The sequence below is a fragment of the Aquarana catesbeiana genome, linkage group LG03 (genome assembly GCF_042186555.1).
Source record: "Aquarana catesbeiana isolate 2022-GZ linkage group LG03, ASM4218655v1, whole genome shotgun sequence".
NCBI classification, from domain to species: Eukaryota; Metazoa; Chordata; class Amphibia; order Anura; family Ranidae; genus Aquarana; species Aquarana catesbeiana.
The window spans coordinates 184,827,264-184,854,219 of record NC_133326.1 but is presented as its reverse complement, the minus strand read 5'-3'; the positions used below and the strand labels follow the sequence as shown (position 1 = coordinate 184,854,219).

The 26,956-nt window shown below is 44.7% G+C and overlaps 1 protein-coding gene across 4 annotated transcripts in view; it reads left to right on the top strand.

The window, feature by feature from the left end:
• Positions 1 to 2,334: 2,334 nt before the first annotated feature.
• CCDC146 (coiled-coil domain containing 146) overlaps positions 2,335 to 26,956 on the top strand; it is a 160,355-nt gene continuing 135,733 nt past the window's right edge. The window contains exons 1-2 of one of the 4 annotated variants that reach the window (XM_073619596.1): positions 2,335 to 2,497; positions 14,864 to 15,033. In XM_073619596.1, the coding sequence (XP_073475697.1) occupies positions 14,869 to 15,033 (165 nt within the window). In that variant the 5' untranslated portion in view covers positions 2,335 to 2,497; positions 14,864 to 14,868. Of the gene's footprint in view, positions 2,517 to 14,860; positions 15,034 to 26,956 lie in introns of all 4 variants that reach the window. The other 3 variants (XM_073619594.1, XM_073619597.1, XM_073619595.1) reach the window with 3 other exon arrangements.

Sequence of the window (26,956 nt, the reverse complement as noted above, 5' to 3'; positions counted from 1 at the left end):
GCCCGTCTTCCCTTCCTGGGGCCGCGAACTCCCGCTCTGTAACTGGCCAGAATCACGTGACATCACTCCTGTAAATACGCACGGGACCCGCCAGTCACAGCACTCACTCGTGAAGAAATGGCACAGAGGGCCGTTTACTCGTAGTGCATGCACCAATGACATCATCGGTACACTACAAGGTAAATATCTCCTAAACGGCACACGTTTAGGAGAGATTTACTGTACCTATAGGTAAACTTTATTATAGGCTCACCTATAGATACAACTTCCCCATGGAGGTTTACAGCATCTTTAACTGGCTCACTTGGAGCCATGGCAGTTGCATTGTGGCTTTTCTGCATGCCACAGTCCACACTCTTTACTTACATACATGTACGTGAGCCATTACAGCAACACACAGTATGTGTGATGTTAAATATCTATATGGCTGACTTGGAGTGATGGAGGTTGTATTGTGGCTTCTCTTTATGCCACAATGCAAAACCATTCCCTCACATACCTGTAACATGTATGTGAGTCATTATAGCACCATATATACATGTAGGTGTGATGCTAAATGGCTATATGGCTGCCTTGGAGTGATGGAAGTGGCATTATGGCTTATCTGTATGCCACAATCCAAGCCCTTCACTTTCATTAAATGTATGTGAGCCATTATAGCATCACACATACATGTGATGTTAAATGGCTGTATGCGCTGACTTGGAGTGATGGTAGTTGAAGGATGATTTATGCAAAGAGTAGAGCAGTCAGGGAAACCATACACAAGTGTTTTTAACCCCTGAAATGCCATGGAAGTTGTATTGGGAGCGGGAACCAGATTCGATCGCAAGAGTCAGCTTGCTATCAAAATCCATTTCCCCTGGATAGAAAGAGTCTGGGGTAAGAAGGAAGAGTGAGGATGATTTATACAAAGAGTAGAGCAGTCAGGCAAACCATATACAAGTGTTTTTAACCCTTGAAATACTGTGGAAGCTGTACCAGATTCGATAGCAATAGTCAGCTCGCTATCAAAATCCACTTCCCCTGGACAGAAAGAGTCTGGGGTAAGAAAGAAGAGTGAAGATGATTTATACAAAGACTAGAGCAGTCAGGGAAACCATACACAAGTGTTTTTAACCCCTGAAATGACGTGCAAGCTGTATTGGGAGGCCGAGGGGGAACCAGATTAGATAGCAATAGTCAGCTCGCTATCAAAATCCGCTTCCCCTGGATAGAAAGGGTCTGGGGTAAGAAAAAAGAGTGAGGATGATTCATGCAAAGAGTAGAGCAGTTGGAGAAACAGATGTGCACAGTGGCAACAATTGATGGCATAGTGAGGCTGCAATTGATGATTTTTTTTTCTGAATTTTTCAGTTTGTTTGCGCCCCCCCCCCCCAAAAAAAAAAAAAATTTTCAGCACCAACTGCCACTGGGAGGGGGTAATAATAAATTAGATAAAGGTGGTGTAGTAATAATGTAAAATGATAGAAGGATTAACAATAAATATAAAATAAGAGGAGGTGTAATAATAAATAAAATAGGAGGGGCAATAAAAAAATAGATAAAATAATAGGAAGAGATAATAATGATGACGTGTATACTGATAGATATATAATAGGTGGTAGGAGTAATAATAATAATAATAGGGACTGCGGGGAGAATTTCCAGTGTCTAAAAATAATGGAAGGGATATCAATAAATAATATTAAATAATAGGAGGGGATAATTATGAAGACGTAGGAGGGGTAAGAATAAATTAGACACATTAATATGAAGGGATAATAATGATGACGTGTGTATACTTTATATATATATATATATATATACACACGCATATAGATATTTTTTACATATATATATTTATATATATATATATATATATGGAAGGCGTAATAATATTGTACTATATATATATATATATATATATATATATATATATATATATATATATATATATATATATATATATATATATGTGTGTGTGTGGCTGGACTAATAATATTGTACAGGGGGCGGTAGAAGGATGATTAGCATTCGGGGTAGAGTAGGAGGAGCAGCAGTGTAGTTGGCTGGAGAGACGGAGTTCCGATCTCAGCCGAGAGACAGGGGGAACAGATTTCGACGGGGAAACCATTCTCGGCCCAGCCATGTATAACACTGGAAGAAATGCTGGTTGTGTTAATGATCAGGACTAGGGTCATACAGTAGCGGGTTGACCTTATCCCTCAGCAGACTCCGATCTACACACCCCTCTATACAACAACCGCCCTGATACTTTGAGAAGCACAGATTGCGTTAAGCCACGCCCTCCCGTTTTCCTTATTGGCTAGTCCGCACACGTCATGACACCGTACAGAGGGGTGGCTGAATGCCTCCATGTTACCATGGAGATGGACGCTCGCTCAGTAATAAGAATCACTGAGCCTGATCATGCGGCGATTGTAGCGGAGCCTGAGACCATAGCGAGAGAAGAAACCTGATTGAGTCACAGCTCGGGGCGCTGCTTCTTCACACGGTAAACGAATACGATCCCGGTAAATTACTTACATTTACTTAGAGCAGAGTCCTTGTCAGCCAATCTATCATTTATTTGTTCTGATCCAGTAACACTCAGTGACATCTATACAATGAATTATTCTGCCACAGACTCTCCAAACGCAAAAGTAAATCAGTGTTCTTTATACAACCGTGTGTGAGATGTTATATAGCGTTCACCCCCTGATTTGTCCCAGGTTCCTCTCTCTATAGGGCTGCCAGACACTCCTCTGGCCCAATGAATAGTCTAGCAGATGTAGGCAACCTCAGCACTTCCAGGAGGCATTGCAAGACTTTGACAGCGATAGACATGACTCCAAAAAAGTAGAGGGGGGTGATGGGATTTGTAGTTTCTGTACACCTGGAGTGCCAAGGCTGCATACCTCTGATCTAGGGGTTGCTTTTTCCTCTATTCATTGCTGAATAGCTTGGATAGGGCAGGGAGCTCTCGGATACCCCAGAATGCTAAACAGTAATACTAGGACACACTGCGGCTACTTAGAACAATCCCCTGTAACAATAGCTCAGGGAATGAACAGCGCCGGAACACCATAAGCAATGTTCCAGGCCAGGCAAGCCTTAGTATTAGTACACTAGGGGATAACAGCAGCAACAGTTGCCCAGATCTGCACTCAGATCTTCATCCGGATCCTCCACTCAGATCTGCACTCAGATCCTGCACTCAGGTCCTGCACTCGGATCCGCACTAAGATCCGCACTCAGATCCTGTACTCAGATCCTGCACTCAGGTCCTGCACTCAGGTCCTGCACTCAGATCCTGCACTCAGGTCTCCAATCAGACCCTGCAATCAGATCCTGCACTCAGGTCTGCACTCAGATCTACACTCAGATCCTGCATTGAGGTCTACACTCAGATCCTGCACTCAGATCCTGCATTGAGGTCTGCACTCAGATTTACACTCAGATCCTGCTTTGAGGTCTGCACTCAGATCCTCCTCTCAGATCCTCCACTCAGATCCTCCACTCAGATCCTCCACTCAGATCCTCCACTCAGATCCGCACTCAGATCCTGCATTGAGGTCTGCACTCAGATTTACACTCAGATCCTGCTTTGAGGTCTGCACTCAGATCCTCCTCTCAGATCCTCCACTCAGATCCTGAACTCAGATCCTGAACTCAGATCCTGCACTCAGATCCTGCACTCAGATCCTGCACTCAGATCCTGCACTCAGATCTGCACTCAGATCCTACATTCAGATCTGCATTCACAAGTCCTTGGGTACTGGGATGTCTCCCTCCAGTGTTAGGTCCCTTTTACACGGGCACCTCCACTAAGCTGAATCCGCTTGCTCAGCAAGGGGATCTCTCTGCTGATCCCCGATGAGCAGGCGGATGACAGGTTCGTGTTTGCTCTGCTATGGAGAGTGGACATGGCCACAGTTCCACTCTCCTCTATGGGGCAATTAGATTCAGACCGCCTGTCCGTTTCCATCTGATGCCATCTGATCCACCGGATGGATTAAATAGAACCGTCATCCTTCTGTTTTTGGCAAAAAGGGTCGGATCGGATGGCGGCGGGTGTCAGAGGACATGTGTCCACTGATATCCGCTGCTCCATAGAGGACATTGCAGGGTCCGATTAGGTCCGCCTGAAAAACTGACAGGTGGACCCGATCGGACAGCCGTGTGTAAGGGGCCTAAGGCAGACATTTCCTTAGTGAACTCTCCATACTGGATCCTAGGTGAAATCCCTCTTCTTTAGCTTCAGAGATTCTTTGTAAATAGGCTCCCCAGCTTCAGCATAGCTGGGATCCTAATGAGCTTCTAAGCTAGTGTACTGGGCTGCCTGGAAGGGTAGGAGCCCTTCAGGCAGGAAACTTCTAATGGATGAGAAGAGGCCAGCTCCAGGCTTCAGACTATTTATGCTCACTCCACTCCCAACCACCATCTGGGTACCCTTCCCCAGGGATTGGCTGGGACCACATAAATATTTAGCTGCTGATTTGCTAAATCCAGCCCGCTACATTCTAGAATCCTCCAGAAAGCAGGGGGAAGCAATCAAGCCTGCAGCCAGTGAAACCCAGAATAGCCCAAAGCCAAAGCCAGTGGCAAGAAGAAAGCCATTGTTAAAAGAAAGCCATAAGAATTCCCATTTGCAGTTTGCGAGAAGCCATGTGGGGGACACAGCAAACATGTGACAGAAGGTACTCTGGTCAAATGAGACCAAAATTTAACTTTTTGGCCTAAAAGCAAAATGCTGTGTGTGGCAGAAAACTAACACTGCACATTACCCTGAACACACCATTCGCACGGTGAAACATGGTGGTGGCAGCATCATGTTGTGGGGATGCTTTTCTTCAGCAGGGACAGGGAAGCTGGTCAGAGTTGATGGTAAGATGGATGGAGCCAAATACAGGGCAATCTTAGAAGAAAACCTGGTAAAGCAGTGTTTCTTAAACTTTTTTGTCTTGTCGCGCACCAAAAAGATGTAAAAAATTTTGCGGCACACCTGAAAAGATTTACAATGCAGCCTTACCAGTGCCCATAAATGCAGCCTCACCAGTGCCCATAAATGCAGCCTCACCAGTGCCCATAAATGCAGCCTCACCAGTGCCCATAAATGCTGCCTCACCAGTGCCCATAAATGCTGCCTCACCAGTGTCCATAAATGCTGCCTCACCAGTGTCCATAAATGCAGCCTCACCAGTGTCCATAAATGCTGCCTCACCACTGTCCATAAATGCTGCCTCACCAGTGTCCATAAATGCAGCCTAACCAGTGCCCATAAATGCAGCCTAACCAGAGCCCATAAATGCAGCCTAACCAGTACCCATAAATGCAGCCTCACCAGTGTCCATAAATGCAGCCTGATCACTGGGGCAGGGCAAATGGGGTGTATGAGGGGGTGAGGATGGGATGTGGGGGTGTCAGGGTCTCTCAGCTGGCAGCTCAGCAAGTCCTTGCATGCCATGGCCTCCTAGGGGGGTGATGCTCCTGGTCCTGGGGTAAAGTTGCTGCCAGCGCCCAGCCCCCAGCCCGAGCCAGTCACGCGTCCCGACTCCCTTGTGTGTCTTGCCTCCAAGACTCCAAGCTCCGGGAGTTGTAGTTTCCTCTGCACTTGAGCGCAGGCTGCAACTCCCAGAATGCAGCAGCGGCCGGCTGCCGCGACCTTAGCCCCGGCCCAACTGTTACAGTGACGGCTCCCAGGTTCCCCACGGCACACATATGCCCTGGCACAAGTTTGAGAAACACTGTGGTAAAGTCTGCAAAAGACTTGAGACTGGGGAGGAGGTTCACCTTCCAGCAGGATAACGACCCTGAACATACAGCCAGAGCTACAATGGAATGGTTTAGATCAAAGCATATTCATGTGTTAGAATGGCCCAGTCAAATTCCAGACCTAAATCCAATTGAGAATCTTTGGCAAGACTTGAAAATTGGTGTTCACAGATGCTCTCCATCCAATCTGACAGAGCTTGATCTACAGTACATCAGCACACACAGGGCTTCACAAGGGGAGAGTCTGCCACATGTAGCAAGCCTTTCAAGAGGACAGCGTTGTGCTTAACTCTTCCTATCCCTTGCCCTGGGAGATCTTTGGAGTAGCCAAGTGGGCTGGTGAATAAGCAGCAAGGTGGGATGGTAGTTCCCACAGGCAGTAGAGCTGGGAGCAGTTTCTACGGTGGAGTTGGGCATACTCATGTATGCAGCTTACAGCACAATGTGCTACTTTCTAGAGGGACTGAGAGTTCCTAGTCCATAAGGGGCTTTTGTATTTTGATTATTAGAAACTGCCAGAGTCCAGGAAGGAAGACGGTTTAGGATCCTGTACATAGGGAGGAAGTTGTCCCTGTTTATTGTTGTACTCAATCTGGGCATCTCATAATTCATATTACCCATCCAAGTTATTGCACCTAATAAAACAACAAAAAACAAGCTCAAAGACTGTTCCTTGTGTCTGGATGTAAGTGGGAAATGCTTGTCGCCTGGCTGCGCAAGAGTGGGGAAACCAGTCATCAGCAGCCCTTGCTAGGGTAATGCTACATACTTACAGTATGCCTACTGCTCTAATTACCTTGCCACCCTAAGGCTGCTTCCACCTATCAAGCCCAAGCACTGAACAATATCTTATTATCCCTAGTACAGTGTTTGGAATGAGGGCTGGTTCTACTTGTGCACCTATGCTTACTGCTGTTACCTTGCCATTTCAAGGGTCCTGCCACCTAACAGGCCCAAACTCTTGGCAATATCTTGCTATCACTGATACAATTTGTGAAATCAGTGGTTTGCATTGCTTGTGCACCTGTGCCTACTGCTTTTGTTGCCTTGCAACGCAACCCCAAGGTTCCTGCCATCTATCAGGCCCAAACTGTTTGTATCTTTGGCCTACACTAATTTTTGAGCTTGCACCGTTTCTGGCCATATTCCTGCTGCTACTATTTCTAATCTACTTCAGGCAGTGTATTTGATATATATATATATATATATATATATATATATACAGTCAGTCTAGTATCTCTATCTATCTATCTATCTATCTATCTATCTATCTATCTATCTATCTATCTATCTATCTATCTATCTATCTATCATCTATCGGTGTTAGTGTAGCCTAGATCTACATTCTACAGTGCATTCCGTGGTGTACTATTTCTAATCTACTTCAGGTGGTGTATTTTTTTTATGTATATATATATATACAAAGAATACAATGCAGCCATAATGCAGTTGCAACTACACTTCTGGTGGTGTACACATTACACAATACAGTGCAGCAGTAGTGCAGTTGCTACTACACTTCTGGTGGTGTACACAGCACACAATACAGTGCAACCGTAGTGCAGTTGCTACTAGTTTTCTGGTGGTGTACACATTACACAATACAGTGCAGCCGTAATGCAGTGGCTACTACACTTCTGGTGGTGTACACAGTACACAATACAGTGCAGCGTAGAGCAGTTCCTACTACACTTCTGGTGGTGTACACAATACACAATACAGTGCAGCCGTAGTGCAGTTGCTACTACTTTTCGGGTGGTGTACACAGTACACAATACAGTGCAGTGTGGTGTTGCAAAACAAAATATACATCATGTCCGGAAGGCCACCAAGGAGAGGCAGACGCTCACAGGCCATTAAAAGTGTGTCTACAGTTAACAGTGCTGGTCGTGGACATGGTGCATCCTCTGCAGGTGGCCGTGGGGCACGCTTGTCCTTCCGTAGCCCCACCATCATGCACGGAGGAGTCCCCCAAACTATTCGACCACAGTGTCGGGTGCATGCTGCTGGAGGATGCGCAGCAATTAGAAGGCTTCGATGTTGGTTCCCAGGTTGAGGAAGAGAGTAACGTGAGCCTAGAGAGAGGGGGTGCCCAAGAAGTACAAGAAACTAGCAGTCATGTTCCCCCAGCTGCAGCATACTGCCAAGTTTGCTCCAGTGATGAGGAAGGAGGGGATGATGAGGTCACTGACTCTACTTGGGTGCCTGATAGAAAAGAGGAGGAGGCACTCCAACAAGGCAGGATGTCCTCTAGGGGGCAGCTTAAGGGCAGCCACCATACTGCATCACACCGCAGAGCTCTGCAGGTGCAGGGTGCTGCTGACTACCTGCTGATTTTGAAAATTCCTTGGTGTGGGCCTTTTTTGACACGTGTGGAGCAGATCCCACCGTTGCTGTTGGCAGCCTATGTCTGAAGCGGATCAAGCGTGGCCAGAACAGCAGCCGCTTGGGCACCATATGCTTGACCAGACATATGATGACCTCCCATGCAGTCCGTTGGCAACAGCATTTGAAAGACCTGCATCAAAGAAAAAGGCGGACTTCTCCTTGCTCCTCATCTGGGATCTCCAACCCCACTATACCTCCAGACCTCTCAAAAACCTGCACTGAGCGTAATGAAGGTATACCAATAGGTGTTCCAAGTACTTGCAGCCAATCTGCTATCAGTACACCTCCATCTGATTTTAGCAGGTAAATTTCCCTACCCCAGTTGCTAAACCGTAAAAAGAAATTTGGTCCCAGCCATCCACATGCTCAGCATCTGAATGCTAGCTTGGCCAAATTGCTAGCACTGCAACTGCTGCCTTTTGAGCTGGTAGACTCTACCCCCTTTAGTGAATTTGTGGAATGTGCTGTAGCTCAGTGGCATGTTCCAAAACGCCTCTCTACTGGCATGTGGAAGGCAATGTTTTGGCCTCGTTGGACAGGGCGGTCAACAGTTACCTTTCCTTCTCGGCACACTGGGTAACTCTGCTGGCAGCTGGGAAGGATACAGGACAGGGTTCAGTATTGTTGGAGCATGTTCCGCCACCACACCTCCAAAATGCTAGTGGTCATTCTGCCACATTCTCCTCCACCCCCTTCTCTTCTTCTTCCTCTATGGCCTCTTCTGCAGATTTGTCCTCTGTCTTCTGAAGATTTGTCCGTAAGTGTTCAAGGGCCTACGCAAGCACTCAGGCAAAAAGATGCCATGCGGTGCTTGAGTTGGTCTGCTTAGGGGACAGGAGCCACGCTGGGGCAGAGATTCTGTCAGCTCTGCAGGACAGGCTCAGAGGTGGTTGATGCCAGCTTCAGCCAGGAATGGTTTTATGCGAAAATGGCACTAACCTTCTCTCCGCTCTCCGACAGGGACACTTGAGATATGTCCCATGTTTGGCGCACATCCTGAATTTGGTGGTGCAGCGCTTCTTGAGCATGTACCCAGGCTTGTAGGATCTCCTAAGGAAGGCCAGAAAAGTCATTTCCGCTGGTCATACAGTGCCAGTACTCGGCTGGCTGACAAAGGGAATGCAACCTGCCCACCAACCGCCTCATTTGTGACATGCCCACCAGGTGGAACTCAACGTTGGCAATGCTGCAGCATCTGCACTCGCAGCAGAGTGCCATCAATGAGTACCTGTGTGAGTATGGCACCAGGACAGGGTCAGGGGAGCTTGGCTTTTTTTCGCCACGCCAGTGGCTACTAATCAAGGATGCATGCACTGTCCTGTCACCATTTGAGGAGGCCACGAGGATGGTGAGCAGCGACAATGCATGCATCAGTGATACTGTCCCTATTGTCTTCCTGTTGGAGCACACGCTTTGTGGAATAATGGACAGGGCACTTGAGGCAGAACAGCGAGAGGAAGAGGAGGACTTCCTTACCTCTCAAGGCCCCCTTTATCCAGATAGTATTCCTGCGGGCCTGCCAAACACACAGGTAGAAGAGGAGGAGGAAGATTGTGTCAGCATGGATGGGGAGGATAACACTCAGCAGCAGTCTTCAAGGGATGTTTTCAGCCCCCAGAAACCCAAGGAGTTGTACATGGCTGGGAGGAGGTTGTTACGGATCATGTGATCCTTAGTGACCCAGAGGACTCAGAATCGAATGCTCTGCAAACTTGCGCTGCATGGCCTCCCTGATTCTGCAAAGCATGCAAAAGGACCCTAGAATTTTTGGTTTCAAGGAGAGGGATCATTACTGGCTGGCAACCCTTCTTGTTCCACGTTACAAGGGTAAGGTTGCAGAACTCATCCTGCCTTTGCAGAGGGAGCAGAGGATGAAACATCTTCAGGTGGCCATGAAGAAAGGTTTGTGCAATACATTTCCAGACCCTGGGAGGTTACAATTTCCTGGTGCTGGACAATGTGTTGCTGAGGCTTCGTTCACTCAGAGGAAGAGCGGTGGAGAAGGTGGCCAGCTGACCGATGCCTTTAGACAGTTTTTCAGTCCTCAGCGCGAAGTTCTGATCGGTTCAAGAAACCATCGCCAGCAACTGCATTATATGGTGCAGGAATATCTAGGGGCAAGAGCAGATTTGGAGTCCAACAGACCATCCACTGGGTTACTGGGTCTTGAGGATGTACCACTGGCCAGAACTTGCTCAATATGCAATTGAGCTACTGGCCTGTCCTGCATCTAGTGTTCTTTCTGAACTCACATTCAGTGCTGCTGGAGGGTTTGTAACGGATCATAGAGTGCTCCTGTCCACAGACTCCGTTGATAGGCTCACATTCATAAAAATGAATCAGTCTTGGATCAGCTGCAGCTATCAAGCACCTGATGCTGATGTAACTAATTGATATTTTTATGGATGTGGGATCCCTTGAATACCTATGCTGGGTGTCTATCCTATTCCTCCTCAATCTTGATGATGCTAGCTTTGGTTTAAGGCACCACCACTGCCTAATGCCGCGTACACACGGTCGGACTTTCCGGCATACTTGGTCCGGCGGACCAGAGTGTGCCGGACAATCCGCCCGTGTGTGGGCGGCGGCGGACTTTTCCGGCGGACTTCTTCCCAAAAGCCCGCCGGACCTAGATTTTAAACATGTTTTAAATCTTTCCGTCGGACTCAGTTTCGGGCGGAAAGTCCGCTCGTGTGTGTGCTGGTCCGACGGAAAGCCCGCTCGTGTGTAGGCTGGTCCGACAGACCAAATACGACACGAGGGGATGGTATTGCATCTCGCGCTCGCTGCAATAGGAAAAACAAATCTTCCTATTGCGGCGAGCGCGGGGCATACCAGGCCCTTAGGTCTGGTATGGATTATAAAGGGGAACCCCGCTACGCCGAAAAAACGGCGTGGGGCCCCCCTAAAATCCATACCAGACCCCGATCCGAGCACGCAGCCTGGCCGGTCAGGAAAGGGGGTGGGGACGAGCGAGCGCCCCCCCCCCTCCTGAACCGTACCAGGCCGCATGCCCTCAACATGGGGGGTGGGTGCTTTGGGGGAGGGGGGCGCCCTGCGCCCCCCCCCCAAAGCACCTTGTCCCCATGTTGATGAGGACAAGGGCCTCTTCCCGACAACCCTGGCCGTTGGTTGTCGGGGTCTGCGGGCGGGGGCTTATCGGAATCTGGGAGCCCCCTTTAATAAGGGGGCCCCCAGATCCCGGCCCCCCACCCTATGTAAATGAGTATGGGGTACATGGTACCCCTACCCATTTACCTAGGAAAAAAGTGTAAGTAATAAAACACACTACACAGGTTTTTAAAATATTTTATTAAACAGCTCCGGGGGGGGATCTTCCTCCGGCTTCGGGGGTCTTCTTCCGGCTTCGGGGGTCCCTCCGCTTCATCTTCTCCCGGCGTCCGGTTGGTTCTTCTCCGCTCTCCGGCCTCTTCTCCCGGTGTCGCAGGTCTTCGGCCGGCCCCTCCGCTCTCTTCATGTAGCTCTATTGCGAGCGGAGGTCCGGACTTCTGGGCTTCTTGGCTTCTTGGCTTCTCTTCTCTTCTCTTCTCTTCCCCCAGATGTTGACACGACGCTCTCTCCGGCTGGACTGGTCTCTGAGGGCTGCGTTGTGACTTATATAGGCGGAGACCCCGCCCCCATATGATGTCACAGTCCTTGGGCATGCTGGGACTGTGACGTTTTAGGGGGCGTGGTCACCCCCACTCCTACCCACCCCCCCCACTTCCCCCTCCCCTCCCCGAAGAGAAGAGAAGCCAAGAAGCCAAGAAGCCCAGAGAAGAACTAACCGGACGCCGGGAGAAGATGAAGCGGAGGGACCCCCGAAGCCGGAAGAAGACCCCCGAAGCCGGAGGAAGATCCCCCCCCGGAGCTGTTTAATAAAATATTTTAAAAACCTGTGTAGTGTGTTTTATTACTTACACTTTTTTCCTAGGTAAATGGGTAGGGGTACCATGTACCCCATACTCATTTACATAGGGTGGGGGGCCGGGATCTGGGGGCCCCCTTATTAAAGGGGGCTCCCAGATTCCGATAAGCCCCCGCCCGCAGACCCCGACAACCAACGGCCAGGGTTGTCGGGAAGAGGCCCTTGTCCTCATCAACATGGGGACAAGGTGCTTTGGGGGGGGGGCGCAGGGCGCCCCCCTCCCCCAAAGCACCCACCCCCCATGTTGAGGGCATGCGGCCTGGTACGGTTCAGGAGGGGGGGGGGCGCTCGCTCGTCCCCACCCCCTTTCCTGACCGGCCAGGCTGCGTGCTCGGATCGGGGTCTGGTATGGATTTTAGGGGGGGCCCCACGCCGTTTTTTTCGGCGTAGCGGGGTTCCCCTTTATAATCCATACCAGACCTAAGGGCCTGGTATGCCCCGCGACGGGGCTAGCAAGGTGTCAATCTCGCCGATAAAAGCGGCAAGATTGACATCCTTTTCTAGTCCCGTCGCACCTGAGTCACGTTCAAAATGAACGGACTTGTCCGTGTGTGGGCAAGTCCGTTCATTCTGAAAGTCCGCCGGAACTCCGGCGAAAGTCCGTCGGAAAGACGGGCGGACTTAGCCCGCCGGAAAGTCCCGGCGTGTGTGGGCAAGTCCGTCCGTTTTAAAGTCCGGCGCACCTGGCGGACAAAGTCCGTCGGAAAGTGTGCCGGACCAAGTAGGATAGAAAGTCCGCTCGTGTGTACGCGGCATTAGGCCCAATTTTTCTGCCCCTGTTTAACAGGGGCATGTAATTTCAGAGTATATAGTGCCTGGGGGCCCCCCCACGGCATTTAAAAAAAAATTGGGTGCGGGGTTCCCCTTAACATCCATACCAGACCCAAAGAGCCTTGAAATGGGCTGGGGGGGGGGGGGGGGCAATGCTGTTTTTCTCAATGATTTTCATCTATATTGCCGGGACCTGGCAATTTTTATTTTTGCTAATCATTTTGTGACTATAACTGAAAATATTTTTTTTCAATTCAGAGCCTTTTAGTGTTTAAAATGATACAACATAAAGGTCAAATAATCTAGCTCTGCCCTATTCTTTAAAAGAAAAGTATAAAGCTCTTTTGGTTGTACTTCTCTTGTAGGTCACAGGTATGCACTTAGTTCTGCACTCCTGTGACCTGTTTTCAGCCGACAGTGAGCTAAAGTCCTCTGTCTGTTGTCACAGAACCAGTCTAGGATCTTTCAAGATCCCAACAATATGGTCGAGATCCACCCAGATGCCTGGACTGACAGCTCGCTCAGACTCTCAGAAATCTGCTGAGAGGCTGAACCAGCCCTCCCCCCCCCAGCCCAGTGCTCCAAAGGGTGCTGGAGTGGCAGAGCAGTCCTGGCCTTCTGCTCGGAGCGGAGGGGAGAACTGAGAGATCAGAAAAGTTTAATCGATCGGTCCTCATTGCGGAGCTGCATTCACCTAAGTGAGTATAAATGTTTGTCTCTTTTAATCTTTTCATTTATATTATATTTGTAACTTACTGATAATTCTGATTTTATGCTGGCCATACACTATACGAAAAATCGGCCAAACTCATTTTTGAAAAACGAACATTCGGCCGTGAGAGCAAACGATAGTGCCATCATGTAAGGGATTCAAGAAAACCCCTGCCCATTGGCTGAGATACCCCATATACTCATAACCTGACCTTGAGTTGTCCTTCTCATATCTAGTACCACCAAGTGCCTGGCCACCTAGTGGTAGAAGCGAAAAGTACAACAAGGCCAAACTTAGGGAGAAATCAATGGATCTCTATACAATTTAACTATGGTAGCTACCCCGACAAGGAATTTGATGAGGATCTCCCTGGGAGATCCTCACCAAATTCCTTGTCAGGGGTAGCTACATCATTGTAAATGATTTCATATTAATATTTTGTAATTTTCTATCCAAGCAGCAGGTGGAGGGTTAGTCTCTGTTTAACATTTGATGCAATAAAAGAACCCCCTTGTTTATACTGTCTACAGCACTCAATGAGGTTGATTTACTAAAATAGTAAATTCTGTTTACTTAGCTTTAAATCAAGTAAAGCTGTGTTTTTAGAACTAAACACCCAATCATGTGCAAGGGAAAAAAACACAAGTTTTGCTTGAACATAATTGGATGACTGATGTGAATGCTAAATTAGTATTTACTTTGAAAAATGAACGGTCCCTATTCTTTTAGTTGTTTTACCCAATGAGCCATTACAGCAGTTACACGTCTATTATCACACGGCGTAGTACAATGTTTCAGTCAGATAAATAGTTCCTTAAAGCAAGCTTAGTTTGCTGTGCTCTCACCCACAGTGTCCTGGGAATCCTTTGTCATGTATTTTGGAGGCAGCTGCAACACAGGAAGGGACAGCAGGGATGCAATGGAAAGAGAAATATCAACGGGTGGGGGCCCTTATAAAGACATTGGGTTTGATTTACTAAAACTGGAGAATGCAAAATCTGGTGCAGCTGTGCATGGTGGCCAATCAGCTTTTAACTATCTATGCACAGTTGCACCAGATTGGTTTCTATGCACAACAGCACTCTCCTGTTTTAGTAAATCAAATGGATGTAGCTGTCAACTTAAAAAAAAAAAAAAAAAAAACAAAGAAAACATTTTATTGTTTAATGATTTTTTTTAGCTTCTGGGTTTGACGTTCTGGCTTCTGAATTGTAAATGCATTTATCCACTCAGGTTATTACAGCATAAAATAAGAGTTTGTGAAGCTTGGCCAATGTATTCATGATAACCTTTTTTGAATTTAGCAGATTTTATGAAGATGAGCAGCACCAGTGAGGAAAGGTCAGAAGAAAGTGACTCTTCTGCAGAAGAGGAGGAGGATGATGTGCAGCCTTTGTATGCTTTGGCTCCTATAGGCACTCAGGAGAAAAGCCCAAAAGATGTGTCTGCAAGTCCAGCCTTTCAGTGTTTGGATGAGGTAAGGAAGGAATTTTAAAGACAATTAACATAACATTTTGATAAGGAGGGCAAGAGAATGACAGCCTTGTGCACAATGTGTAAAAGTATTTTTTCATGAACTTGCAATACTTCTTTCCACCACATGATGGCAATAATAGCTTGAGCTACTCCAATCTTTTTCTCATGTTCAGTGTAGCCCCATAGCTATGTGAACAAATGTTTAAATATTTTTCATATTTTGGGAAGCAGACATTAATATTTGATCCAATAAAATTAAATAAACACAAGCCTATGAATCTGTTTCAAGTTATCGCAGGCAGTTATCCTGCTTTCCAACTATGACTACATGCTGCTATCTGACACTGCATTGAATTGATTACTGGTGTATGCTGTAAGGTTTTCCTTGAGAATATATTATAGGAGGAGGATGATCAAGGAAAATATTTGTCTCTGGTTTACTCTGCAGCACTTTTATATTATTTTAACAAAATAGCTATATACTGCAGGTGTGGAAACTATCTGCATGGAAGGTGTCTTTTAAACTTTCTCTGATTATAATTCATATGTATGTGCATCTGATAGTCATATACTCATTTATTGTTCAAATAGGATGAAAATATGCCTTCAAGGGACACATCACCACATATGTGCAGCTTTCAAACCTCCTTTTATGTCCTCTTCTTGATATGGGCAGTCTATATCTGTCAGATTTGCTCATCAATTTGGATATACAGTGCCTTGAAAAAGTATTCACACCCCTTGAAATTTTCCACATTTTGTTATGTTACAACCAAAAAAGTAAATGTATTTTATTCGGATTTTATGTGATAGACCAACACAAAGTGGCACATAATTGTCAAGTGGAAGAAAAATGATAGATGGTTTTCAACACTTTTTAAAATAAATATGTGAAAAGTGTGCCGTGCATTTGTATTCAGCCCCCCTGAGTCAATACTTAGTAGATCCTCCTTTCGCTGCAATTACAGCTGCAAGTCTTTTTGGGGATGTCTCTACCAGCTTTGCACATCTAGAGAGTGAAAGTTTTGCCCATTCTTCTTTGCAAAATAGCTCAAGCTCTGTCAGATTGGATGGACAGCAATTTTCAAGTCTTGTCACAGATTCTCAATTGAATTTAGGTCTGGACTTTGACTGGCCCATTCCAACACATGAATATGCTTTTATCTAAACCATTCCCATTGTAGCTCTGGCTGTATGTTTAGGGTCATTGTCCTGCTGGAAGCTGAACCTCCGTCCTAGTCTCAAGTCTTTTGCAGACTCTGACATGTTTTCTTCTAAAATTGCCCTGCATTTGGCTCCATCCATCTTCCCATCAACTCTGACCAGCTTCCCTGTCCCTGCTGAAGAAAAGCATCCCCACAACATGATGCTGCCACCACCATGTTTCATGGTGGGAATGGTGTGTTCAGGGTGATGTGCAGTGTTAGTTTTCCGCCACACATAGCGTTTTGCTTTTAGGCCAAAAAGTTCAATTTTGGTCTCATCTGACCAGAGCACCTTCTTCCACATGTTTGCTGTGTCACCCACATGGCTTCTTGCAAACTGCAAACGAGACTTCTTATGGCTTTCTTTCAACAATGGCTTTCTTCTTGCCACTCTTCCATAGAGGCAGATTTGTGGAGAGCACAACTAATAGATTCTCCCACCCAAGCTGTGAATCTCTGCAACTTCTCCAGAGTTACCATGGGCCTCTTGGCCGCTTCTCTGATTAATGCTTTCCCTGCCCGGCCTGTCGGTTTAGGTGGACGGCCATGTCTTGGTATATTTGTAGTTGTGCCATACTCTTTCCATTTTCAGATGATGGACTGAACCGTGCTCCGTGAGATGTTCAAAGCTTGGGATATTTTTTTTATAACCTAACCCTGCTTTAAACTGCTCCACAATATTATCCCTGACCTGTCTCGTGTGTTCCTTGGCCTTCACGTTTGTTCGCTAAGGTTCTCTAACAAACCTCTTAGGGCTTCACAGAACAGCTGTTTTTATACTGAGGTTAAAGCGGAGTTCCACCCAAAAGTGGAACTTCTGCTTATCTGATTCTTCCCCCACTCCGGTGCCACATTTAACACCTTTGGGGGGGGGGGGGGGGGGGAATTTTGAAAACCATTTATCATTTTCTCTTCACAATTATTTGCCACTTTATGTTGGTCTATCACATAAAATCCCAATAAAATACATTTACGTTTTTGGCTGTAACATGACAAAATGTGGAAAATTTCAAGGGATATGAATACTTTTTTTTCAAAGCACTGTAAAAGTGATACTCAAATCTCCTTTTTTATGCAATTATGTATGCTTAGCGCCAAATGTTACCATCTTTTCCTATGAGCCTTCTTCTAATCTCCAAAATCCCTCTTTTTAGCTGCTCTGTCTACATGCATTTTCTATGGTCTCACTGTATGTGGGAAAGTAGTCGCCCTCTTGTGCCTGCTCCTGAGATGACTACAGACTTACTTGCGTATTATTTTAGTACTTTTTCTCTCAGGCCATTCACGACCCCCGACAGCATTAGTAAAAGAGATTTCAGAACATGTGCTGGAAGATTAGTAGGCCCAATGCTTAATGAATTTGTAGTGTGCATCAAGCATTCTATATGACCGCAACTAACAAGCATTGCTCATAAGAAATCAATGGAAATAATAGGGAGTTATTTTATGATAAATGGAATACAGTGTTGTTAATTGGACGTGTAGGAATGATTTATGAATAATAGTCTTATTGTCACTTTAAAAGTATAACTAACTACATAGACTCCTGAAGAAGCTGTAAATATGGCAAAACATGTCAAGATTCTTGCATCGGCTGTAGTATGGAATATGTACATTCAGTCTGCTATTGTCTGTCTGAAATGTATTCATGAATGATTTTATAGAAAAATCTTTTTAAATGAAAATTAATACAATTAATTATTGAATTTTTTAAATGTGTTAATTAGCACCTTAAAAGTCCAGTTTTTTTCTTTACTGTGACATATTTTAAAATATAACTAAAGCCAATTTTTTTTTTTTAATTTCCATGGCCACCATTGCAGGATAGGGGGATGGGGTTGGAGGGTTCATTTTTTTGCAATGAGCACCAATGCAGTGGGGGAGGGGAATTTCCATGCTAGTGACCACCAATGCAGGGCAGCAGTGGGGGTGAGGTTAAATTTCACTGCCACAGACCACCAATGCAGGGGAGGATAATAGGGGGTTACATTTTAGTGCCACTGACCACCAATGTGGGGGGTTAATAGTACTGACACCAGTGCTGGGGGCTATTATTGCGGTCACTCACACCAATGCTGGATGTTATTTTATGCCCACGGACACCATTGCTGGGGGTTAATACTGCACTCACTGACACCAATGTTGGGGGTTATTATTGTGTCCACTGATTCCAATGTTGTGGGTTACTATTGCACTCAGTGACACCAACGCTGGGAGTTATTATTGCTTACACTGACCCCAGCACTTTGTGTTATCATTGTGCCCATTGACGCTAATTCTAGGGATTACTATTGCATTCACTAACACCAATGCTGGGGGTTATCATTGCGTCCACTTGCACCTTTGTTGGGGTTTATTACTGCATCCACTGACACCAATGTTTGGGGTATTCTTGCTTCCACTGACACCAATGCTGGGGGACTGTTATTGCATCCACTGACACCAATGTTGGGGGCTTTTTTTGTGTCCACTAACACCAGTGCTAGAAGTTATTATTGCATCCACTGTCACCAGTGTTGGGGGTTATTATTGCATCCACTGGCACTAATGTTGGGGTTGTTATTGCACTCACTGACACCACTGCTCAGGGATTATTGTACTCCAAAGTCTTCAGTGTGCATTGCGATGTAGTAGTACTGAAATTTTTGGGTGTTGAGATTCAAAAATGTGTTGGTATTGTGTGGCCAACTGGCAGTGTCCCAGGCCACCCTTGAAGCCCTTGATAATTTTCAAGTTGACCACCACTGGCCTAAAGCATTATATTTTCTCTGAGAGTTTCAGGCTTGTTTGGGTATAAATGAATTGTTTCAATCCTAAGAATACTATTAATTTTGTGATGCTGCTCTCTGTCCAATAAATATATCTGATTTTACACAGAGGGGTTCCTCTCTCTCTGATTCCCCTAGTTTTGGCAGAAATTTTACAATCCACATGAAGCCTTTTCTGCTGTTATGATCTGACAATGCAACGCTAATATTAGGCTACATAATAACATACTATGCAGACATTCACAAAGTTTGTATGGGATGAAAATAGCTAGTTTCTACACTTTTAAAAGTAAGCAATTCTGGGAGTGAATTACCTTTCCAAAAATATGAAATTTGTGAAGTTACACATCGTCTCATTTTATTCTGCATTTCCTTTCGTGAGATTATGCTACTCAAAAAGATGTTTTAGTTTTCTTAGCAGTTCAGCGGATTATAGGAGATGTGTTAGATGGGCATTAGATGTGCGACCCTTCAAATTACTACATAAAGGTATCAGTAGTATTTTTATTTTTTTTACCTGGAGGGAAGCCAGTATGTATTCTTAACTCAAAAAATACCTTTTATTGCTCTCAGCCGCCTTCAAATTTCTTTTGATGCGATCCGACTTCCTGTTAAAGGGTGGCTATATTCATTCTCTATAGTCCCATTTAGGGGTGCAACGGATCAAAAAACTCACGGTTCGGATCGTTCCTCAGATCAGGAGTCACGGTTTGGATCATTTTCGGATCAACAAAAAAAAATCTCCCCCACTGTAATATCCACGTCATCTCCCCCACTGTAATATCCACGTCATCTCCCCCACTGTAATATCCACGTCATCTCCCCCACTGTAATATCCACATCATCTCCCCCACTGTAATATCCGCAATCTCTCCCACTGTAATAATATATTAGCAGGGTATTGCAGGGTATTGGCAGAGTATTTGCAGAGTATTGTCAGGGTATTGCAGAGTATTGTCAGGGTATTGTCAGGGTATTGCAGAATATTGTCAGGTTATTGTCAGGGTATTGCAGAGTATTAGCAGGGTATTGCAGAGTATTGTCAGGGTATTGTCAGAGTATTACAGAGTATTGTCAGGGTATTGCAGAGTATTAGCAGGGTATTGACAGGGTATTGCAGAGTATTGCAGAGTATTGGCAGGGCATTGCAGGATATTGGCAGGGTATGGCAGAGTATTGGCACTGCTGCCATCTGATCTCTCCCCACCACTGTACAGATCGGTACACAGAGGGGAGAGAGGAACCGGCGTCATGACATGGCACCGGTTTGCTTACAAGTGATCGCTCCGTCATTTGATGGAGCGATCACGTGGTAAACGGCCGCCGGGTGTACCAAGATGGCAGCCGCTGCGGAGCTAGGCCGAAGCTTTCCTAAGGCTGAGGCGGCGGCACACTCCGCGGAGCGCATGTGTGCCGATACGAACAGGCTGAACCGTTCGGATCACGGATCGGTGACGATCCGTTGCACCCATAGTCCCATTGTATGTAGGGACATAGCCACCATCTCTTGCTCACTCCCAAGATGGATAAGGGACTATGGACTATATGCTATGGGACTTGTAGTGTCCATAGAGCATTTATCGCTATTAATATGTACTGCTCAATCCAAGTAAACAGAAGTGAGAGGGAAAAAGAAAATTTTGGGAGCCCACCAAGGACATTACAAGAAGGCAGAAAAATACAGTAAGAAACAATTTCATGAAAAATAGATTATTGGGTCATTAAGTGGTGCTTGTGTATGAATTGTTTTGGAGACAAAGATATTGTTTGGTTTCACTGTAGAAAAGTTAGAAAATTCAACGCAAAACAGTTCTATATGTTTATCTAAAACTAGAGATAAGAGGAAAATCTTCTGGCCAGGGAAACAAACAACAGTAAAGATTCAGTGATAGATCAAATTTACCTTCACTCTGAGAATAAAAAAATGTTTCATTTTAAACAAAAATTCTCATTAATATAAAAAAAAAAATGAAAAAAGATCACACTGCATTGTGAGTAGCGTGCAACTTCCAGCCTGCTAATTTGACATCAAATGAACATCATCACAATTCCATGGTTCTTCCTGTCTCCCCTCCTGTGAGCTGACTAAACGCCAAGTATCCTGATACATGTCTGTTTGCAATTCAGTAGATCAGTGTTTCTCAACCCTTCTTCAGTTGCTGCACCCTTCAATCTTGAGGCACTCAATTCCAAAATGAAAAAAAACTACAGTAATAGTTTCACAACACAGCAGTATCCACACACGTAGAACCCCCAATATTGGATGCAATTCCTTACCACTTCTGGATCAGCCGCTGCAGTAATATTGTTGGGAGGTTGGCTCCCCAGCATAGCTGTACATTGGCTCGTGGAGGCGGAAAGCAAGCGCGCGCGCCCGCTGCATAGCGGGGGTGCCGATGCTCGGGGCCAACGGTCGCGATGACCGCCGGCCACGAGCGATCATGACCAGGAGACGCAGAACAGGGATGAGTGTGTGTAAACACACACTTCCCTGTTCTGTTCTGACAGGAGTGACAGATCGTGTGTTCCTATTGGCTAGGAACCACGATCTGTCACTTCCTGTAGTTAGTCCCTCCCCCTTTAGTTAGAATCACGTAGCAGGGAACACAGTTAACGCCTTCACCGCCCCCTAGTGTTAACCCCTTCACTGCCAGTGACATTTTTACAGTAATCAATGCATTTTTAATCGCACTGATCGCTGTATTAATGCCAATGGTTCCAAAAATGGGTAAAAATTGTCCGATGTGTCCGCCATAATGTCGCAGTCACGAAAAAAAATGCAGATTTACTAATACTAGTAAATTAGTAAAAAACTAGTAAAGTACCATTACTAGTAAAAAAAAAATAATAATAAAAATGCTATAAATCTATCCCCTATTTTGTAGACGCTATAACTTTTGCGCAAACCAATCAATATATGCTTATTGCGATTTTTTTACCAAAAATATGTAGAAGAATACATATCGGCCTAAACTGAGAAGAAATTTGCTTTTTTTTTTTTTAAAAAAAATGGGGATATTTATTATAGCAAAAAGTACAAAATATTGTGTTTTTTTTTTTCAAAATTGTCGCTTTTTTTTTGTTTATAGCGCAAAAAATAAAAACCGCAGAGGCGGTCAAATGCCACCAAAAGAAAGCTCTATTTGTGGGGAAAAAAGGACGTCAATTTTGTTTGGGTACAACGTCGCACGACCGCGCAGTTGTCAGTTAAATCGACGCAGTGCCGAATGGCATAAAACGCTCTGGTCAGGAAGGGGGTAAATTCTTCCAGGGCTGAAGTGGTTAACAGTGCAAATATACCTTTGCATATTGGTAATGACTTTTATTTTAGCGTTTCTGTTCTCCCTCAGTTTCTCTCCCTCACTGACCCCAGTGCTGATGGAGAGTGGCAGGGAAGCTAAAGACAAGGATGCCGTGAAGGTGCGCGATGCTTTCTTTATCAACTGATGATGACATGAGTTCTTAGGACCAAAAAATATAAATAAACGTGCCTGCGCTGAAAAAACAGATATATCCCAATAGTTGGGAGGTGCATATATAGTGTAAAACTATACTACAAAATTTCAATATAAAAAAAAAAAAAAAAAAAAATGCTAGTAATATATGAATTATAGAATGAATACAATCCTTATATAAAAGTATCCCATAAAGTGCAACATGCAAAAAAACAATATATATATGTGGTATAAATATAAGATCAAAGTGCAAAATCAAGTGTCCACATTTAAAACATTCAATTCATTGATATCAACACATAAAGTGCAAGTAAGTGGTGTCCACAAAAAACAGTGTTCCTCATGCTCCTCCTTAATGGTGTTCACAATCCAGCATGCTTCAGTGCTCTCCTGTGACCCCCCACTTGTGCTTGCGCTCACCTCTGAGCGTGTGACACGGTAATTAAACGGTGTCTAAACACGCATTGGAGTGTTTTTTTTTTTTTTTAATATTGAATATTGAATATTGAAATTTTGTAGTATAGTTTTACACTATATATGCACCTCCCAACTATTGGGATTTATCTGTTTTTTCAGCGCAGGCACGTTTATTTATATTTTTTGGTTTATGCACGCAATGAAACGTGGTTAGAGTTTGCAGCTTATCTATATTTGTTTCACCTCACAGAGGCATCAGTCCATCTTTGGCTCACAAGACCCCCACATAATTAGTCTATGAGTTCTTAGGACGCCAACGGTTGACCCACATGGTGCCCAAGGTTATAACGCCACACAATTAAAATCTGTGGCTTTGTATGACAAATAAAGGCAGACTTGATCCACCCGCTGGCTTGTTGATATTTTTTGGGCAGTTTGGGGCAACATTAGGCATTTTGTCATGGCACCCTGGTTGAAAAAGGCTGCAGTAGAGCATGGTAGGTCCATAGTAAAAAAAAAAAAAAAAAAAAACTTTCATTACGTTTTTTTTTTTTTTTTTTGTCTGGTTGGAATTATAGGAAGATAAAAAAGACGAACTTGAGGTGATTTATATTAGCTGTACTTATATATTTTTAAGTGAATTTATAGATTAAATTGTGGTGTTTCATTTTTTGATATTTTGTGTGTTTGAGTTACAGTTATTACATGAAATGTAATAACACCAAGGTGTTGAAACACACTCATTCCCTCTGCATCAAAGAGTGCTACCACCTACCACAATGTTCTTTCTGTCTCAGTCAATAAGTGGATGCAGTCTTGGCACGGTGGACACCTTTTTGTGTTTTTAACTGTGAATGTCCACATGCACATAACCTTTCTGCATGCTGGAAAATCTGAGTGTAATGCGTGTTTTTGACTGTCAGAAGTGCTCATTATCACCTCTAGAGAACTTTTACATGGGCAACCTACAGGGCTGTATTAACATACAGTAAGATGTTAATGCACTTGTCAATGTCAATGCATTTTTTTATATGCACTGATGCATATGTTGATATGTGTGATTGCACACACTGATGCAAATTATAAGGTACATTTTACACACTTTTCATTTGATTTCAATGGCCTTTCAATGTGCAAAAAAATTCACAGGTAGCTTTTCATTGCAATGCATACCTGCACTTTGGAAACGTGTGAACACCATTTGAAATAACATTTTTTTTTCATGTTGGTTATTACTATGCAATTTAATGCATGCATCATATAACAGGTGTATGTCACTAGTTCTGTTTAAATATGTTGCATTGCTTACAGTGATCACATTATGTATGATCCTAGTTTGTGGTACTTTCCATTTATACTGTGTAGCACTGGTAGATTTTCATCTACCGCTTGTAGGTAAATTTAGTGGGTTATCTATTTCATACATAGTTAGATTTAGCCTCTGTTCCAGTTTGGCTGTGTTGCATGTAGTTTCACACTGTGCCTGTGGGTGTCGTTGTCGCCATAGGCCGGTGTTGAAAAGGCAACGCGCTGAAGCCTATGGGTGCTCTTCTGTCTCGGAGATAACTCGGTGGAGGTGGTCCTCCGAGTTGCATTCTGGGGGAGGGTATTTATGGGACAGACGCCATGTTTGGGGGTCTTTTCTTCGTTCCACCTGCTGGCCCTCCTGGCCAACAGGTATGTGTTAGGAGTACTACCGCGTGGTCCTCCGACCGGGAGGACCATGTTGCTGCAGCGTGTGGGTGGGCCCAGAAACATGTCTGGGGCCTACCACAGCAGCGAGGGAATGGTCCTGTGCTGTCTGTCCTACAGGAAGAAGCTGGACAACTGAGAAGATCCCAGGGGAGGACCCATCATGGAAGGATCATGCAGAGTACTGGTCTGGAGAGGGGCCTGGTGACTCAGTTGGAGGATGCATCCCAAACTTAACCTATCGCATAGTACTGCCGGGTCAGCTTAAAGGTTCTAGTGCTGTGTTTGCTGTCCATCGTAAACCATTACATCCTGTGGCAGAGGATTGTACGGGTTTCTATTCCATTCAAGTCTGTGGCAGAGACTTTTGTTCGTGCTGCTAGGTTAGTGAGAGAAACCTATCCGGGCGGGCAAAGATTCAACCCTAAAAGGAAAGTACATTCAACTACAAGATTCCAATTCCTAATATTACATCAAGAAAAGGTATTTGAACTTCCCTGCAATTCTTCTTCTACCTCTTTCCTGCTACTTCCTTCAGTTACTCTTTATTAAAGCATTGGAAAAGATACTCAAGTGTCTGGTGTCTACACTGTCTGGTATTAAACTCAACGGGACCCTAGACCCTGTTCTGGTGAAATTGAGGTAAAAAAGGTGATGGTAACAGCCGTAACAGCCTTTAAACCAGCAGCTCCACCGTGAGTTAGTGCTACAACTGGATATTTTGCTTTTTAACTTGAATGTTTTTTCAGCTGAAATGTGCTATGAAAATTCCAGTGTAGCTATTTTTATGCCTCTCTTGCATTGCTGTACATGCTCAGATCTCTTCTAGGATCCCTTCCGTTTACAAGAAAAATCCTATAAATAAAATCTGAAAATGTTCAGTGGTTTGATAAGGTATGATAAGGTAAGTACTGGGAAGGTATGACAATGTAAGTACTGGGAATGTAATACAGAATTCTGGGTTCCTCATAAATACATTTTCAGTGCTGTCCACTGTTTAAGGCCCCATTCACAGTTGTGAGCAGAGACATTTGTGATTAGATGTGGAACACCCAGTGGGGGTCCCTGTGGTTAGCTGCGAGCAGAAAGCCCCACTAAAAACAATGTTAGACTGACAGCTCCTGCAGCTATTTGTGGCCATCCCCTTGTCATTGCTTACAGGGCAATTACCTGAAAAAAACTGGCACTGGACACAGACTGTCTGTGACTACATGTGATCAGCTGTGAATAGCTGCGGGAGCATCAGCCTCCGAATGTTTTCAGTAGGACTTCCTGCCTGCAGCTAATCGCAGTGACCCCACTGGGTCTCCCGCATCTAATCGAAAATTTGAATGGGGCCCAAAGCTGTCAGCTCTAGATTGAGAGATTTAAAGTGTGTTCACTCATAGTGGTTTCCCTCACCACACCTGATGAACTTAAAATAGTACTAAAGTCATATTTATGACATTAAATAAATATTAAAGAGCATTAATCATTTTCTTAGTTTGGAATTGTGTGCCTATACTCAGCCCATCCCTGTAGCTGCAGCTACTGTTTTTTGTAAGTATTTCCAGTTCTTCATAACAGCCAGCAGGGGGGTAAGGGATACATCAGCTTTCTGCTAATTGCAAAAGTTAAAGAACATTTTCCAGGCACCCTATAGATGTGCATGTTCCAAAGAAGGAGCTGGCCACTGGACGGTATAGACTTTAGCACAGCTAAAGTTTTCCCATCAGTTGCTTGATTACATTCTACCAGACCTACTTCCAGAACAGAAATCAAGCAGCTAATCAGCACAGCTAAAGTCTGCATCATACAGAGGCCAGCAGGGAGGATTAGGCATGTCTAAATGGATGACTGGGATGTGTTCTTTCACTCAGGCTCATTACTCATCTTTACTTACATCCTCTGCTCTCAGTTCATCTGAATGAGTGGCTACAAAGGGAGATAATGAGAGAGCAGAATGAGTTGTAGACATAGGCATAGATGAAGTGAATACAGATGGGGATCTCTGGGATAATTTTATGGGGACAAAATGTACAACAGGAGGAAAAAAATTAGCATTAAAAGATATATGTAGTTTTCATATTTTTGCTTTACCTGCAACCACGGCCTCAAAATCTTTGCTGTGTGGCCTACTTGGTAACGCGCAGCCCCTTCTTTATTGTCAGACTCTATCCTCGTTCACATGTGGGCCACAGTCTCCATTCATTCCCATGGAAACTAGTACTGCAGTGGAGTAAGAACTAACCATTGGAATAAATAGCGATTGCAGCACACATGCACAAGAGGAGGTGGGCTTGACAGTTGAGTTTTTCAAAAAGAAGGTACAGAAACCAGCAATCTGCACAGCAAAGATCCATATGGATGAGGCACAAAAAATGGAAAAAATTTTCACTATAAATCAT